This window comes from Canis lupus, chromosome 17 (genome assembly GCF_003254725.2).
Source record: "Canis lupus dingo isolate Sandy chromosome 17, ASM325472v2, whole genome shotgun sequence".
Classification (NCBI taxonomy): domain Eukaryota; kingdom Metazoa; phylum Chordata; class Mammalia; order Carnivora; family Canidae; genus Canis; species Canis lupus.
This window is the reverse complement of record NC_064259.1, coordinates 11,253,511-11,272,935: the sequence shown is the minus strand read 5'-3', so window position 1 is coordinate 11,272,935 and position 19,425 is coordinate 11,253,511. Positions and strand designations below refer to the sequence as shown.

At 36.9% G+C, this 19,425-nt stretch overlaps 1 protein-coding gene across 3 annotated transcripts in view; it reads left to right on the top strand.

Moving 5' to 3' along the window:
- Positions 1–19,425, top strand: part of NBAS (NBAS subunit of NRZ tethering complex) — a 318,587-nt gene that overhangs the window by 147,240 nt on the left and 151,922 nt on the right. For all 3 annotated transcript variants that reach the window (XM_025454622.3, XM_025454623.3, XM_049096130.1), the window contains exons 28-32: positions 695–817; positions 4,906–5,008; positions 8,418–8,647; positions 11,957–12,069; positions 18,001–18,114. In XM_025454622.3, coding sequence (XP_025310407.1) covers positions 695–817; positions 4,906–5,008; positions 8,418–8,647; positions 11,957–12,069; positions 18,001–18,114 — 683 coding nt within the window. The remainder of the gene's footprint in view (positions 1–694; positions 818–4,905; positions 5,009–8,417; positions 8,648–11,956; positions 12,070–18,000; positions 18,115–19,425) is intronic.

Below are 19,425 nucleotides of genomic sequence, written 5' to 3'. Positions count from 1 at the left end.
CTCAAGAAGATTCATAGGAGATAACATTTGTTTCATAGTTTGTGTTTTTATAGATCAGATTCTAGAGAGAGATTGCACCTTGTGATTTTTATGTGGTTCCAATTCTAAAATTGTTTATGCCTTTTTTTTTTTTTTTAAGATTGTATTTACTTATTCACGAGAGATAGAGATATAGGCAGAGAGAGAAGTAGGCTCCTTGCAGGGAGCTTGATGTGGGACTTGATCTCCAGACCCAGGATCATGCCCTGAGCCAAAGACAGACAATCATTGAGCCACCCAGGCACCCCTGTTTATTGCCTTTCTAACAGCCTTACATATAACAAATTACTCTGTAGGATTGTTCAGAATTAAAGCTGAGCATTGAAATGATAGATTTGGCTTATTTTACTGATTTGATGCTTTTAGAGTACAGGAAAATAATAAAAAAAATACTTTTAGTTAAAGATATGTCATACTTTTTAAGAAATGGGTTACTGATTCCAAGTACATTGTAATAAAAGTACAGGAAATAAGATCAGATATATAATTGTTAGCTTTGTTGTTGTTGAGAATAATGCAGTGTGTAAAATTGCATCATTCTACACGCTTTTTGTTTTTAGTACTAAACACCTAAGTGCTACTTGTATATTTAAGACTCTTAGACTTTTTTAATTTGGTAGCAAGACTTTAAAAAAAATTCATCTTTCACTTTTAGTGTGTCGGAGCTTTTGGAGAAACATGGACTTGAGAAACCAGTTTCGTTTGTTAAGAACACTCAGTCTAGCTCAGAAGAGGCACGCAAGCTGATGGTTAGGTTGACCAGGCATACTGGTCGCAAGTAAGTAATGAATAAAATTAATTGATATTTGTATATGGTTAAAAATAAATACTGCTTTTTTTTTCTTTTACTTCATTGAGTTATAATTGACCAACACTAAATTACACGTGTTTAAAGTGTAGCAGTTGATAAGTTTTGATATATGTAGATACTCATGAAACCATCTTGCACTGGAGATAAATAAATACGTCACTCTTAAAAGCTTCTTCTTGCCTCTTTATATTCTTCTCCCCTTTGCTTCTCCTCATCACCCCTCAACCTCTCCCCAGACTACTACTGATCTATTTTCTGTTCCTGTATATTACTTTGTATTTCCTATAATTTTATCTAAATGGAATCATCTAGTATATGCTTCTTGTTTGTTTGGCTTTTCCCACTCAGCATACTTAGTTTGTTATTCGTCCATGTTGCATCCTGGATCAATAATTATTCCATTCTTTTTACTGAATAGTATTCCATTTTGGATTTATCACACTTTGTTGACCTATTCACTGGTTCATGGACTTTTGAGTTGTTTTGAGGTTTGTTTTTTATAGATAAATCTATGAATATTTGTATACTATATTCTCAACATTTTTTTATTGTTGTAAATAGAATTATTTTCTTAATTTAATTTTTGGATTGTTCCTCTTGTTTAGAAATGTTGATATAAAAAAAAAGAAATGTTCATATATATTGACGTATATTTTTTTGATTTTGGTATATGTTAAACTTGTGTCTTTCAACCTTGCTGGACTCCCATATTAGTTCCAGTAGGTTCTTTTTTGTTTTTGTTCTTTTTGGATATTCCGTAGGATTTTCTGTATACAGTATCATTGTCATCTGCAAATAGAGACAGCTCTACCTCTTCCCAAGCCCTACGAGAGCTAAACATGTACCAACTAGTTGGCTCCAGGAATCCTGAGCTCAGTTAATAGTAGTAAACTGTTTATGGAATGCAACCAGTAGTGGCTTGCTCAAAGAGCTTTCCTTCCTAAGAAATCCCCTGGCATTTTGTACCTGTCTCTCCCTATCTGTCTTTTTCAATGGATTACTGTAGTTATTGGTTTATGTGCCTTATGTTCCTTTCAAGATCATAAGCTTCTCCGGGGCAAGTATTATAGTTCTCATACATCTAATATGGGACCATATATATCAATGGCCCTCTCTCAATAATTATTAAGTGAATAATTTAAAAGATTTTGGCAACTCAGGTCTTAATTTCTTTTTTTAACAACTAGAAACAAATGGTCAATATTTCTAATCATGCTGATTCTACTCCAGAACCTACTCTTCGAGAAAACTTTGCTGTTGCATCTAGATTACTTCCTGTCTTTTCCTTGAGTTTTTCAAATACTTCTGAAGTCTTTGAAGTTAATCTCTACTCATTGTGTTCTACTCTGAATATGTAAGAGAATATGGCCTCTTTTCCAAACTACTTAATTTGAAGCGAATCATAATTATTTCATCTATGCTACCATGGTTTGGCCTTCAACATCTATGGAATATTCTTATGCATATTCTAAATGGTAGCAAATTTCATTGAATCTGCACAAATCAAGTCTTACCATCTTGAGTGTAATACTGTTTCTCCTTAGAAAATAGACCTCTATTCCAAGGCTGTAACTAATACCTCAGGTTTATATTTAGGGATCTCTCTGTTAATTTGCAATTCTCTGGTATAGTGCCCTCCAGTTCTACTCTTGGTTCATATTTACTGAATGTATTCTGAAAAGGCCATTGTAAATAATGTCTTATAATTTATTTTAATTAGAACCTGTACTTACGGCTAGCCATGTGTGAGAAAACATTAATACCATCTGTCCCCAGTGTTGATGGCTTCCAGAAGAACAGCTGGGCTATGAGAATTTGAATTCAGCTAGACAATGCCTAGGTTTGATATTATCCAGCTGGTGCAAGATGGACACTCAATTCATCAAACATTTTGCAACTTATTTACCTGCAAGCCAAATCTGAAAGAACCCTCCAGTTCTTTGAAGTTCACCCAAAGAGTTCACATACCACAGTCTAACTAATGGACACATTTCAGGGATTATCCTGGAAGACATGCAGATATGTCAGTTTGTTTTTTCTGTTTGTAGGCTGGGGGAAAAATGTATTCTCTTATGCTTTATTGCATATAGGATAGAAATAATTATTCATTTTGTGTAATAAATATAAAATAGTATAAGAAAATGAGCATCTGCTTATTAAAAATTTTAGGTGAAAAAGTTCCTGAAGACCAGAAATTTCATAGGATTGATCTCAAATACATGCTTTTGCCAAGGGACTTTATTATGTGTAAATAGTCTATTTGCCCTGTTTTTAATGCATAAAAATGGAGAAAGTACATCGGAAAGAAACATCCAGGTGGTTTTTGACAAACACGAAACAAAATAAAATATGCCCTTTTCAACAATGAGATTCAGGATTATGTATCATGTCAGGACTAGCAAGTAAACATGAATAATGATGCCAAATTCATATATATTCAACAAAGGTGAACTTTTGGGGGAGGCAGAATTATAGCACCTTCTCTCTCCTGCTACACAATATTAGTAATCATGTGTGTAACTATAGAAACCAAAGAGATGTGTTTGTAACTTTTAGATTCGTTCATTAACATTTATTGAATACTATTTTATACCAGAAAAATGAGGGGGAATGTCTTTGCATACATTCTAGTTTTACTTAATCCTTACAGTGTGGAATCTGTAGCTCAGAGAAATTAAGAGACATATTCAGAGCCGTATAGGTAATTGAGCTTACATTTATACTTAGGAACATCTTGCTTCAATGCCTGTGTTTTATCAGAATTAATCTTTTCCATTTCTTATCACTCTCCAAGATGGGCTTTAAGTGAGGAAACTGAAATTCAGGAACATTAAGTGTTCATGATCATGCAGCTAATAAGTGACTGTTAGTGAATTTGTTAATAAAACCTCTTCTGCTGCAGGAGAATCTGAACCATTAATTTTCTCTAACTCTGTAACCCTGGATACCAACATAAAGTGGTATTTGATCAACAAGACTGCGTATGCCTCATTGGTTGTGTAAACCTGATCCCTGGTTGGTAAATTGCTTCTGACCTGGTGGAACTGGAAATGAATTGGAAAACCTGATAGGAAAGCCTAAAGCATAAAAAAAGCCCCTGAGTGTGGTCCCCGTCATGCTATGAGAACTGTCCTTTGGAATTGTTAAAACAGTTAATGGTGCTTGTGGGGCATGAGACTTCTTACTGAGTTAGATAGGGCGGCTCCTGCCACTACCCTATAAGACTTTGTTTTCTGGCACCTGGGCTGTCACCTGGGATGAACATGACTCCTGTGGAGCTCGTGTCAGTGGACTAATGTGAGGACTGCCAGTGGGAGTAGCCATTAGTGCTGCCCTGTTGGTGAGCCAAGGTCCCCAGCCTCTCAACTGATACCAGGGGTAGCCTCTGGTTGCCTTCTAGGTCTACACGTGTAGCTGAAGTTAAGAAGATTCCCTGTGAGGTATTGTAATGTGATAAAGATGGATCCGAAACCAATTCTCCTGTCTTCTGAGTACTTTTTCTGCTATATCACAGCTGCTGTATCTTACTGTGCTTTATTTTATCTTAGAAACTCACAGCTTGGGGATCCCTGGGTGGCGCAGCGGTTTAGCGCCTGCCTTTGGCCCAGGGCACGATCCTGGAAACCCGGGATCGAATCCCACGTCGGGCTCCCGGTGCATGGAGCCTGCTTCTCCCTCTGCCTGTGTCTCTGCCTCTTTCTCTCTCTCTCTCTCTCTGTGTGACTATCATAAATAAATAAAAATTTAAAAAAAAAAAAAACTCACAGCTTGCTTACCTTTGCTGTTATCACTTTATACTGTTCTAGTTCTGTGTCTAGGCAGCCTACAACCGAGGTGGCTTGGGCAGCATCTCTAGCATTGATGTAGAGCCACTTTTCCTCTGATTGAAGGAAATTCACATGAGATCATTCCTATTGATCATTTGGGAGCTGTGTGGTATATAGAATGGTGACGCCAATTTTTTTTTTTTTTTTTTTTTTTTTTTTACTTTTGGCCAATTGAGAGATTTCATGAATATTTTTCTTTTTCTTTTTCTCCCCCATCCTGGCCTGCAGGCAGCCTCCTGTCAGTGAGTCTCATTGGAGAATGTTGCTGCAGGACATGTTAACTATGCAGCAGAATGTTTACACCTGCCTGGATTCTGATGCTTGCTATGAGGTAACTTGATACATGGAACACATGGAAGTCCTTTTAATTTGGAAAGTTTGGTTGTTACAGTATGTTTCCTGGACACAGATGTGGTGACCATAAGTTTCTCTGTAGTATGATCGAGTCATAGCCATGAATTGAGTAGTGCTTTATAAGTTGAACCCTAGCGCATCTTACCCTCTCCCCCCACCGCCCACAATCTTTGTTCACTGCAACAGTGGTCATTGGCAAGGTGATCTCAGCCAGGAAACGGACTCAGCCTTGCCTCCTCTCACTTCTGTAGTCTTGGTTGTCACTAACGCCTGTTTGATTGATGTAGCTGGGAGAGAAGGTCTTTCAAATCTGTCCTATCTCAGCTAAGTTGCAATTCCTCTGAACCTGTCTCTCTACTTCCCTGTTTCTAATTTACACTGATTCAGAGCAGTCCTTTCATGACACTCCCTTTCTGGAAATTGATGCTTGTTCCATGCTAGCATCAGAAAGTGGCCATGCTTCTTAGCATGGCATAAAGAGGCCCAGCAGATCGAGCTTCCCTGTCTGCTCTTCCCCGTGCTACTCTCATGTACTGGGACACCGCGTTCCCCACGCTCTACTGCTTCCATCAACTAGGCCCTGGCTCTCCTGGCACCAGGCTGCTTCCTGGTTCTGACTCCACCGGCATTGTTCTCTGTGCCTGGATATCTGCCTCTTTCCTTTATCTACAAATTGCTGATAATTTTCAGGACTCACTTCACTAATTATGCCCTCCAGGATGTCTGCCTTTGTCCTTTCATGTAATGTGTCTCTATTATAGTCTTTCTTTTAAATGCAGTAACTGGTTTCCATGTGTGGTTTTTGCCTTTTGGTCATGAGCCCCTAGGTAGACATTATCATATTCATGTTCAGCCTCCTCTCCCCCAGTGTATATTGTAACATCCAGAACACAAAGGATACTTCAGAAATGGCTGCTAATTGACTTAGGAATGTAACCCAGGGGGGTTGAATTATTACTTGGGGAAGGTATGTGCCTAATCACCAAATTACTCCTAGTTCATGTGGAAAAATGATCCAGCTGACACATTTTTAATGAGATATAATTTAAAAGTAGGTTTCCATTTTGAGTTTTTCTGTCAATAGGCCAAACATGAAATTGTATAGACTCTTTCTTGTGTTGCTCTGCTCTGACATTGCCAAGTGTGACCTGTTGATAAAATGAGTTATAAAAACAGGTCTCTATTTTGTGAAATTGGTTGGTATTTTTATTCAAGGTAATTTTAACAAAAGAGTGCTAATACAGACTGTTGAGAATTGGTTTTATATTTGAACTTCAGGTTTTTAAATGCTTGAATGAGTGTGAAGTTTACATTGATGATTATAGTCTGACGCCGTGTACATACAACTGCCAGTAGCTTCCCCTTTTGTATCTGAAGTACAACTTGAATTCCAATTCCAGGAGAAAAATCTATATTCACATGGGCTCCAAAACCCTAACCACCATTTATATGTCTGCAGTAGTCTTTTTAAGCTGGAATGGCATTAGTTTGCTCTTTTTCTGTTTCTGATTCTGATTGGAAAATTGGCAATAAATATATTATACTCAAACTAGCTCATAATAACTTGACATATTAAATATTTTGTTTTATTTAACACCTTTTTATTAGGCTTTGATATTTTAATTTCTGGCTATTGGCCTCTCTCCTTTGAGAAAACATTTGAAAACATAATAGCTTGAAATGGCTATAGAGGAAGGTAATAGGGATTTGGCAAACTTACAATTTAAATATTTACCTTTTTAGTTATACTATATTGTCTTACTGACTTTTGGCTATTCAGGGTTGCTATCTTGTAAAATAATTTGAAAGCTCAGTGATACAATTTTGAAAAAGTTAAAGATTTAGTTATAGAATGTAGAGCAGAAATCTGTATTCATTTTAGCAAAACCTTAAGTTTTAGGGTGAGTTGTATTTTTCAACTGGACATTAATCCTTTATGGCTTACTTGAATAAACCAAAGGAATAGAGAAACTGTTATATCTAAGTCATTTGGATCACTTGGAGTAAGCTCTTTTCACCTGTCAGATATAAATGATCAGGCTTGCTCATTAGTAATTTGCTTTTTGTTACAATAGGTATTTTGTAGCACATCCCTTGTAGATGTTAGTAATTTTGTCCTTGTCATTTTAATAAAGCCCTGTCTAAAAATACTGCCTTTCCCAGAAACGTAGAAACAAGTGAAAATAAGGGGATCCTATGAAAATTGGGTAGTCTTAATTGTAAGAAAACTCTTGAATCTCCATGAAATCTGCTTTTTTTCCATCTCTTATTTCTATTTCTGTGTTATCCTCATCCAGCTGGGGCCTAATACGGGAGAACATTCTTGGGAAGTTTTTATACTAATTATATATTGACATTATTAGTATAGATTTAAAGAGATCTCTTTAGGACTTATCTGGACTAAGTAATAAATAATATCAATTACACAATAAATTTTATGTTAATTGATGCTATTATTTGCCTAGTAGAATACAGTGATATTTTCATGAATACCTTCCATCAGTGGCTTTTTCTTGTTTTATTTAAATAGTTTTTAGTCTGCAGATTGGAAAAATATAAAAATCAACATTACTTTTATAGCTTGGCTATTTAGCTTGTGAGACTGAATTTAGATGCTTGAAGCATTTATAAATTATATCTGTCATATTCAAAGATTTTCTTTTAAAAAATTGAACTGCTTGTTATAAATCGTTTAAGCAGAGTGGGACCTATTGAGTATGGGACAGTATGTCTAAAGAATCCTGTTTTTAATGAATGTGAATTTCAGAGATCTTACTCAGACTTCATTGTAAATCTTTAAGATACAGTTGACCCTTGAACAACATGTGTTCAGACCACAGAAGTCTACTTATATGTGGGTTTGTTTGTTTGATAAGTACAGTACTAAAATGTATTTTCTGTTCCTTATGATTTTAATATTTTCTCCAGCTTATCTTATTGTGGGAATACAGTTATAGAATACAGTAAATACAAAATAATGTGTTAATTGCTGTCCATAATATCAGTGAGGCTCCTGGTCAATGGTAGGCTATTGGTAGTTAAGTTTTGGGGGAGTCAAAAGTTATATGGGGATTTTTGACTCCAGGGTAGTTCACCTCTAAATCCCCTGTTGTTCAAGGATCACCTATATTATGCTTCATATTAGTTCCATTAAATTATTTCTTCATTCTAATAGATGAATCTCTTTTATTGAGATGAAATTCACATACCTAAATTAACCACTTGAAGTGTACTTCATTGTCATTTAGCGCATTTACAGTGTTGTATAACTGCCACCGATAGGATGGATGTATTTTTAATTTATTTCATTTGGATATCAGAGTCCTCATTTTGTTGAAAACTGAATCTGGCCTCTTTAACTAATTAAAATTTCTTCTTTTTCCCAGATATTTACAGAAAGCCTTTTGTGTTCCAGCCGCCTTGAAAATATCCACTTAGCTGGGCAGATGATGCACTGCAGCGCTTGTTCAATAAATCCACCAGCTAGTGGAGCCCATAAAGGGAAAACCCAGTACAGGGTCAGTTATGAAAGAAGTATCGACTTGGTTTTGGCTGCAAGCAGAGAGTACTTTAATTCTTCCACCAACCTCACGGATAGCTGCATGGATCTGGCCAGGTAGAGGAATTCTGTATTCTTCCCTGAGAGGGAGGGAACAAGTCCGAATACACAGACTCCATTGTAGGTTTTATTCTTTCCTTTACAAAATATATTGACACAAGTACGAATTGACTGCACTGTGTGGGGCACAGTTATTTATCGTTAGAATACAGAAAGATAATGACGTTATGAATATTCATCAACTTTCTGGTGACCCTTTTTCTCAGCATGCCTTCCCAGTCTTTCTTGATGATTATCTGTAAGATTATACATTGCTTCTGTTAGAAAAGGTTCATGAGCTAGTCTGCAGATTCAAGTTCTGGAAATTTTTAGCACACTGAGGCAACGGCTGTGTGTTTTACATGACTCGTGCTCTATTTAAGGATGAGGGACCTGATGAGATGATAAAACTCTTGAGGTCCCTTCCAGGTGGAAATTTATGGACTGTGAATTCAGTTCCTCTTTTGGCCTGTTGTCCTGGAAGTTTAAGGTTGGTCTTTTAACTGTTGATTCTTTTTTTTTTTTTTTAAGATTTATTTATTTGAGAGAGAGAGAGAGAGAACATTGAGTGCAGGTGTGGGGGGAGGGACAGGGGGCTAGAGAATCTTAAGCAGACTTCCAGCTGAGCACAGAGCCAGACTCAACCCCAGGACCCCAAGCTCATGCCTGAGCTGAAACCAAGAATCGGTTTCTTTTTTTTTTTTTTAATTTTTATTTATTTATGATAGTCACACACACACACAGAGAGAGAGAGAGAGAGAGAGAGAGAGGCAGAGACACAGGCAGAGGGAAAAGCAGACTCCATGCACCGGGAGCCCGACGTGGGATTCGATCCTGGGTCTCCAGGATCGCGCCCTGGGCCAAAGGCAGGCGCTAAACCGCTGCGCCACCCAGGGATCCCAAGAATCGGTTTCTTGATTGAGCCACCCAGGTGCCCCTTTTTACTATTGATTCTTAGGAGCTTTTTGTGCGTAAAAGGACATATGCCCTTTGCCTCTCTCACATGTTTAAACCACATTGTCAAAAGTTTTTATATGTAGGATTTATCTTTCAAATTGCTATTCAAAATCTAAAGATTTTAATTGTTATTTTTTTTTTTATAATTCCTGTCTTGTGTGTCATCCTTTGAAAGACCTTTAATTCCCTTTTAAATCCTGTCCTAAAATTTTTACATTGAAATTTTAGGCCCGTTTGGAATTTATTTTGATGTAATGATGGTGGTAGCTATTTAGGTTTATTTTTTCTTCCCGAATGACTAGCGGCTAAAAGCTTAAAGGAAACTTTTTTCCCCCAGTGATATCTTATTACAGAGAGAACCATGTTTTCTTAAACCATGTTATTGAACTTGACAGAGTTGTTAAAAATAGTAAATTTTTTTTTCTTCCCTCCTAAGGGATTGTATTTCTATTACAGATGATGAAAATATCAAATAGAATAGCTTTTGAAACTGGGAGTTGTGTTTGACCTAAATCTTTTTGGCAGGTGTTCTCACAGATCATTTTAAAATCTACACTTCCAATATTTCCCTTTTTCCTCCCACAAGGACACGCTTTAATTTGGAAAAAATATTGTATGTGTATAAGGTGACACCAGACTGATGATGACCTGTGAGCCTGCATATATTTAAATGTTCACAGTTATATTTAATATAGAAAACAGCCCATACATTCTTATCAATGAAACTATTATGAACTAGTTTTTTTAATTGAAGAAGTAATATGTCCACAAGATAAAAATATTCAACAATACAAAGAAGGATATGTTTTACAATAATTCACTCTTTTATTCCCATTCCTCTAACTTTATCCCTCAGCTATCTTTTTAAGTCATTTTCCTGTGTACCCTTCCAAAATACTTTCTTAGATGTCAGCCTTTTCTTTCTTAAGTCACAAATGAGTGCTTACTACTTGTACATACTTTTCTGTATCTCATTATTTTCACTTATAGTCTATACTGAAGGTTTTTTCATGAGTGCATATAGGCTTGATCCATTCTCTTTTGATGGTTGTAGAATATCCCATTGTTTGACTTTCTAAAGAACTTAGTTCATGATAAAAATGCATTCTCTTGTATTTTATTCATTTATTTATTTAAAAGATTTTATTTGTTTATTCATGAGAGACAGAGAGAGAGAAAGAGAGAGAGGCAGAGACACAAGGCAGAGGGAGAAACAGGCTCCATGGAGGGAGCCTGACGTGGGACTCCATCCGGGATCTTCAGGATCACGCCCTGGGCTGAAGGTGGCGCTAAACTGCTGAGCCACCCGGGCTGTCCCAACATTCTCTTGTATTTTAAAAACACTATGCTGTGGTAGTGAACATCTCTAATTATGTGTGGGCATGTGTGAGCCTATCTGCAGTACAAATTGCTAGAAATGGGACTTCGTGGGTTCGAAGGTAGTGCAGTAGAATTTTGGTAGATACTGCACGTAGGCTCCATTGCTTGTTACACTTGAATCAGCAGTATATGTTAGGGTTCATCTCGTTTAAATTTTACACTCTTGCAAGCAAGGTAAGCCTACATCCATCACTCAGTCATACGTATCCTGGGGCAAAGGGATCTTTATCAGATGAGCCTTGATTTTAGCACCGTTAGCCCTTCCTGGCCCAATCTCTGCCTCTCTTTAGTCTTGTGTCCCAGTGTTCCTCCACATGCATCTTTCAGGAAGTTAAGTTTATTTGTTAATGGAAAGATTCCTGAAGTACACTTGGTCTGAATTTTTACAAATGTGTTTATAAAGTATTCCACAGGTGTCACAGATTCTTAGTTTAGCAAAGTCACTTTCTTCTGTCTTCATCTCAGCACTGCATGACCAATGGACTCTTCCTTATGATCAGAAAAACATCCTGTGCAATGTCTCAGGTTATCCTTTTTTCCTTTGGGAGTCAAAATTGTCACCAAAACGAGATATTTGTTTTTCCTATATGAATACTAGAAATTATCTGAACCCTGTCTCCTTTTTTAAACCTTTCTCATATGATTATTACCTTTGGAGTCAGCAGTAAAAAGAGCATTGAAGGCAGAGTTAATGTATTTAGCTTCATACTGTGATGCCATTCCCTACTATCAGTATGACTCTGGAAGATCACTTCACCTCCCTGAGCTTCAATTTTGGCTTCCTTAGGAAGCAGGTGATGCTATTTGCCTATCACACAAGGCTTGCTATGAGGATTAAGTAAGATAACAGAAAGCATTTAGCAGAATTCCTGGAATATAGGAGGTTTTTGATAAATATGTGTTGGATCTCATGTTGTTGAATACAGAAAGGCAACTTAGCCAAACATATGTTACTTCTTATTTTTAAAAAACTGATCTTACTTCCCCTAGGTGCTGCTTACAGCTGATAACTGATAGACCTGCTGCCATTCAGGAGGAACTAGATCTTATCCAAGCCCTTGGATGTCTTGAAGAATTTGGAGTAAAGATCCTGCCTCTGCAAGGTGAGTTTTTCTATTTAGTGTTGCATTATTAATATTAACCTATTTAGCATTGAATCACTAGCATAGTTCCTTTGTAGTTTTTGGAACTAAAGAATACTTTTGGTCACTTAATCCATTCGCAATAGATCCTACCCTCTGCCCCATTTTTCAAAGGAAATCTTAAGTGGACATCTGAAAGAAAAAATAAAGCTGACATTTTATCATAAATTTATTTTGCAAGTTCTCAGTTATGTCACTAAAAGGAATAATATATCAGTAACAGCAGCGAGGCTATTGGATAAAAACAAATGGGGGGTTATGGGTTAGAGTTTCAGATCTCCCGTCAGTTTTGATGTAGTTTATTTTTGTATTTTGTTTCAATTGTATAGATTTTGTAGTAGCAGTACATGATAATAGTTTATTTTTTTATACTTACTACAGAATATTCTTTAAGTGGATACTATTTTTTTTTTAAAAGGGGAAATGACAGAAAGTTCTTGTTTAGAGTTTAATTACTAATGATATCTTAACAGTGTTCAAGTTCTTCTACTGAAATGGTCAAGTCCTGTAAATACCACCTCAGATAAGCATGCTGATATGCAGTCACTTGTCATTACTACTTTGTGTTGTGAGGACAGTGTGTGTCTCCTGGTGTCCTGAACCTCATCTGACACGTGGGCAGTAGACTTCCTTTTGCCTTGAACTCTGGGCCTCGGTGCCCAAAATGAAGTGGGTAGCTTGGTTACTAGCAGTATGCTTGGTGCCTCCCACATTATCTCTTTTTTTCATTCTTAACCATGGAAGTGTTTGGAATTCGGAGTTAAGGGAGGTATATCCAAGTTCTTTCCATCTCTGGTTTTTGACAGATCTTCACTGGAATTGTCTCTGTCTCTTCTTTTTTTAAAAATTCCTGGTACTTCTTGACAATGGAATCCTGTTACAGGTTGTTACAGGTTCCTTGATGTCTTTGTCCTGTGTTTTTGAGGGTTTTGAGTGAGATGGATCTTAGGGGATATAAGTCAGTAGAGATATTCTCATGTTTTTATGTGGGTTTCCACTGTAGTTTTACTAAAAAGTAAAGTTCTGCTTATTAGATAAATTTATTAGACTTACACAAGATATTGTTTTTGTTACCTTGAATATCATTGGAAATAATTTCTACAGGATTATTCATATCCTGTAGCATCCTAAACAAGTATATTTAAGGAGATTGTTAAGTCACTAGAAAATTCTGTTTAGTTGTATTGCTCCTGTAATGTTTCAAAGCTTTTTAAAATTATGAAGATAAATCAGAGTTACTAAAAATATTTTCATTTTATTCTCAAGTGCCTTAAATCATGAACTGTCTCCCTTGAAGCACTTACATTTTCAGTTGAAGTGTTTAGTGACTTGGAGTCTAGAGCACTATGAAACTTTTGCCCTTCTTGTATCTCTTATAAAGCCAACTTCTTATAGCTTGGACTCTGTGTATATGTGTGTATTTTAGCTACTGATTTAATCCAGAAAGATTGATGTAATACGAAAAAACTTATTGCAGTCCCCCAAATGCTAATGAATTATTTCAGTTGACTTGAAATAATAAATTGAGCTCTAATTTTCTCTGGTGCTCAGTTAGCAATATTTTTCCTGGCAGTATTTGCACATCATCTGATGGGCTTGAAAGTCTGCAACCAAACCTGCTATCCTGCTGTTACTTCTGAGAAATTTCATGACTGAAGGGTGTTTTAAGAAAGATATTTGCTTTCATGTCTTGACAGCTTTCCAGCTTGATATATTGATTTAGAGTTTCCTATTAGAATGAATGTCAGAAAATCTTCTGTATGTGGAGAATGGGATATTGCCTTTGTATCCTGTTTATTGTGTTTATACCACAGATAGAATTCAGTTTTAAGCTGCTTTTGTATTCACTGGGAATACTGGACAAAGTAACTTGATGTTTAAATGTTATTGTCCAGGGATTTTTATAGTGTATGTTGTTCATTTTGTCACTCTGCTTTGTTTTAAAGCCTTCTTTGCTTATACTTGAGGAGTTGCTACTAAGTGAAGGCTAGTGGTACTAGCTTTGTTGTAATTAAAGAGTTAATAGATAACAGGAACATGAAACTGATTTCATGTGTTTGAATCTCCTACAAGGTGTCTGTGTGTGTGTGTGTGTGCCTGTGTGTGCTTTTCCCCATAATTTGGGTGTTTGCATTTTGTGTAAATTATTCTTCTTATTCACATGAGCAGAGTTAGGAAGTTTTGGCTGTCTCTCATGCTCTTCCTGTAACTGGGTAAGTCCATTTGCCAGTCTCAGCATCGAGGGTAAAGCCAGCCTAGAGCCATTTACCACTGGGTAACTGGACAGGTATCTGACCTTGTTTTCTGTTTAAGTTTTCTCATTTACAAAATAGGGATAGTGGATGAGCACCTTCTAGGATCACTTGGGAAGCTTACAGCCATATGTCTACAGTGCTTGGGACGTTGCAAGAGCTCTGCAGTCAGTTGTCACCTGTCACTTTTGTTACTTCGCACGGAGGTTCTGGTTTCTAACTGGTGGTGGAATTTTGCATCTCCTACCTGCTTCATTCTTCCTCTCCTCGTGCTCCTCCTTCTATGCTGCTTTCCTTCCATTCAGAATCCACTCAGTTAGCTGTTTACCCTATTCCAGACTCCAAAATGATGAAGGGAATAAGGCCTACTTCCTGACACTGATGAATAGAATCTAAATTCTGATTCTGCCCCTGTAAGCTGTGTGACCTGTGCCATCTTCATGTTTTTGAACTTCACCTTCCTCAAATGGAGGTGATAATAAAATATTCCCTAGAAGGACTAGGAAGTTATATCTTGAAACACTGAAAATTTGTACATGAGAGGATCCCAAACTTCATAAGCATTTTTGTGAATATGTCAGTAGCAGTAGTAATAGCAATAACAAACATATATTCAGTTATTTTTATGTTCTAAGTATATTTATAGACATTTATTCCCCAAAATACCTTATGAAGTTATTGTTTCTAACTTCCGATAATGAAATCACAGTTCAGGGGGTTAAATAGCTTGTTTAGGGTCACACAGTAAGAGGTGGTGCTGGAATTCAAACCTGCATTTGTAAGCAGTAGAGATGAAACTGTATGAAAGTAAAGGATTTGAGAAGGAAACTCGGGTGTTCTCATTTATCAGCTAAGTGACCGCTGACTTCCTTACCTGTACAATTCAGATTTATACTTCAGCATGTTGTTGTATACTTTCGATGCCATTCACTGTCTGTGCTTCAAATAAGGTTGTGATAAGTTTGCGTTTGGCATGTGTGTAGCTGGTCAGTAAATGCTGTTTTATGCATTTATTGTGTGTCTGTGTGCATTATAGTTTTTTTTTTCCCCCCTAACACTGGATATATATTTGTGAGATCCCACAGGAAAGTGAAAGGTCTTCAGCTATTAAAAGATGCATGCAAGCATATCCATATTATTAGTTCCATTTGAAAAGGAATTTTAGGTGTAAAATACCCCTTTCCTTCATAGAAATATAATATCTAAGGCTAGAATTTACCTGAGAAATCACATTTGAAATATAATTTAGCATATACTACAATAAGCAGTAAAAGAGAATTGATACAGTGATTGTCCAGAGGCTCAAATAATAAAGACATTTGAATATGGCAACTGCACTCTATTAGAATCCCACTTTCCAAATTTACTTAATGTACTTGAAATATTAGTAGTTATGTCTTGCTTAGGGCTAGAATCAGACAAAGAACCAAACTTAGAACATTAGAGAAAATGAGGATCAGTTGCTATATATAGTTCCAGTTTTCTACTCTGATTTTATTGAGCTAGAAAAAGAATGGCGATAGTAAGGAAATTCATTTACTAGAGTTATTAAAACCAGAGTTTCTCTAATTCATCAAATATGGATATAAAAGCATCTATGAAAACCTCAGGTATGTGGAGTAATGATGAGATCTATGATGGGTGTTGTTTTGAAAATCAAATTAGAAACCTGCAGAAAGTACCTTTCTCATAGTAATTGAATCTGGAATATTGAAGTGGCACTACACAATTGTTAAAATACATACAAGGAGAAAACCTCATAAAATAGTAGCAGATGTTGAAGAAAGAAACTCCAATTTTTTGATTGAAAATTTGATTTGAAATATACTGTATCAGTTAATTTTTGCTAGGCTGTGCTATCGTAGGAATCGCTAAAGCCTCAATGACGTGATAGCAAGTTGATTTCTTGCTCACAGGCATTTCTGTAGTACTACTTCATGGGATGGCATTCTCATAGGAGGGGTGAAGATCATTAGTGGGATTCCATGGTGACTCTTTAGAAACATTGGTTCAGAAATGGCATATGTCACTTCCACTTACATTTCATTGCCCAAGAAATAACATGGCCAAGCTTAACGTTAGTAGGTGAGAATTTGGGATACAAATAATTATAGTGGATACTGGCAACAATAATACAGTCTCCTGAAGTTAGACTTAGATGTAGATGTTGGCTGTTATGATGAAGTAAGTAACTGAAGTCTACATCTACTATCTTATGTTTTATAAGTAAAGGCTGCAAAGGATTAGTGTACTAGCAGGTGCATAAATATCCGTCTTAAAATAACCCAATGCACACTGAAGTATTTAGGAATAAAAGGATAGGATATATGCAACTTATTCTTGAATAGTTCAGAAAAAATAGATGTGTGTGTTTGTATGTGTACTTGTGCGTGTACATGTGTGTGAGAAGGGAGGGCTCACATGTATGATTGTACATGTGCGTGTGTAAATGGAGCAAATTATTAATAATTGATTATTCTTGGCAAAAAGTATATACTTCTTTGTACCATTCTGCCAAGCTATCTGTAAGCTTGAAATTAAATCATTATGCAAACTTAAAAGAGCCCATTCCAAAGAAAAACTACCACCTCTCTCCTTAATCTCCTCAACCCCTGGGCCCTCTGCCCCCTATAAGAAGATTTGGGAAAACACAGAATATATGGGAGATAGCCATGGATTTGGGAATGGATAAAGGAATGAAGGCTTGAAAAACATTTAAGGGGCTGGGTTGAATTCTGGTTCCATCACTTTTTTGATGACCTTTCTGTACTTTGTTTCTCTGAAGATGATAGCACCTGCCTTGTGCAGGATTAATATCTGTAAATCACTGACAATAGTGCCTGGGACATAGGTCATATTCATTTTATGTCAGCTGCTATCATTAGAGTTGCTACTATTATATTTATGGGGGCCCAGCCACCCAGGTAGTGCCATGCTTCTTAAATGTTGACTCCTTTCCCTTAAATAAATAATCACTTCTGCCCAGCATGTGTGGAATAATTTTTACTGAAGTTTTTTTAATTCTCCTTTTATTTTAAGTGTCCTTAATTACCTCATAGTGTGAATTGGTATGATCAGACTTGTTTTATTTTCCTAATATCTATCTGGCTTAAGTGAGAAGATTGGACCTGTTTGGAGAAAGGTTTAGAAAGGTTTACTAAATTAGAACAGTGAGCAGTTTGAAGATTGGGATGATGAAGTAGAGGTAGAAAATGCGTATTTGGAACATGGAATGGATTTTGGGGTGGGGGGACGTAAGGTAAATGGGGGCACTGGTGTAATAGGAAGTATGTGAAGTTTTCAAATACAAATACTGAGTTGTTTAAAACTTTCCCTAGGGCCTTACATAGCATTTGAAAAGGAGACACTTTTTTCTTAGCTTCCGAATGCCAGTGCATTTGCTGCTTCAGAAGTTTGGTGACAAAAGGTCCTAGTAGTATCTTATTTATTCAGAAGCAACAATAATTTTAACTTCTTAAAAGTAATTCCCCCCTAACACTGGATATATATTTGTGAGAAGTATCTTACTTCTTTTTGATCTGCAGGCTAACAGTTTTCATTGTTTTTCTTACCTAAACTTGGATGGACAATGCTTTTCCGTGATGTTCCTAGTTACAAGTCTTTAGTCTTTGTTTTGTAGTGCGATTGCGCGGTGATCGGATCAGCCTCATCAAGGAGTGTATTTGCCAATCCCCTACCTGCTACAAGCAGTCTGCCAAGCTTCTGGGCCTTGCTGAGTTGCTGAGGGTAGCAGGTAAGTTTTGAATGCTGGATTGCAGAGTAAGGTTTCCGCGTTTTTCTTGACATTCTCCTGGGCAAACATCAGAATACATGCTTGCAGGTGTCAGAGTGCCACTCTCGAATAAGGATTTATCTTTTCTTCAAAGATCACCATGTTATAAAAATATATACCCATACTGAGCTGCTGTCCATCTGCCCTTTAACGAGGATGGGCTCATTCAGGATGCTAGGAGATGCTTGTGAGGTCAGGAGTAGAAGCCGGAATTAGCCTTTATAACCAAAAAGCTTAAATATAGAGCAAGTCAGCCTCACCTGATTACCTTCAGTGTCCAAATTTGGCATGATGTTTTTGAACTTGAGCAATTTCCTAGAAAAATTTGTGCATTTACTATTTGGTGGGTTTTTCACACAGGTGATTATATTTCATCTATTAAATGGTAATGACGATGGTATTTTTCTCATTTTACAAGGGAAATTGGAGATCAGAGACGTTCAGTATCTTGCACAGCAGTGTTAGATAGCAGACTCTGGCTTCCAAGGAATGTCTTTCTGACTCTGCCTTTCATGCTGCTTTCACCACACTGTTCTGCTTACCAGAGTCCCTTATAATTTTCTTTTGTATTTTTGACTTAACACATATCTCTACAAGAAAATTTGTTGGCCAGATGTTTTATAAACTATGGTTTGAAGTTAAGCTTTTCCAAACCACATATGATAGGCTCCAAAATAAGTGGGATTTCTGTTTATATTTTGAACTTTAAAATATATATATATATTTAATGTATTAGAGGACTGCATTTATTAATGTTTTTAAATCTTAATGTGGATGACTCATTCATAGTTTTAGTAAATTTTTCTGTGTCAGTTGTCCTTTTCTAGTCTGTCTGAAAGCAGAGCATTAACATCTTTACCATGGCCCGTTGCAGCTTTGGAACCCACCACCCATCATGAGGCATCTTGGATGATGGGGGAGAAATTGGATGTAGGTCAGAAGACTGCTTCAGTCCTGACTGTCCTGTATGCTTGCAAAGTGACTTTCAGTCTAGTTTTAGTCTCTGGAAAATGGGAATGATACTCCCTGGCTTCAGCTCCCACATTTACAAGACAGCAGCACCCCCCCCCCCCCCCCCCCCCCCGCAGATGAGTTAATACCTATAAAAGCTCCTTGTAGGGGCACCTGGGTTGCTCAGTGGTTGAGCATCGCCTTTGGCTCAGTTGTGATCCTGGGGGTGTGGGATTGAGTCCCACATGGATCTCCCTGCAGGGAGCCTGCTTCTCCCTCTGCCTATGTCTCTGTCTCTCTGTCTCTGTGTCTCTCGTGAAT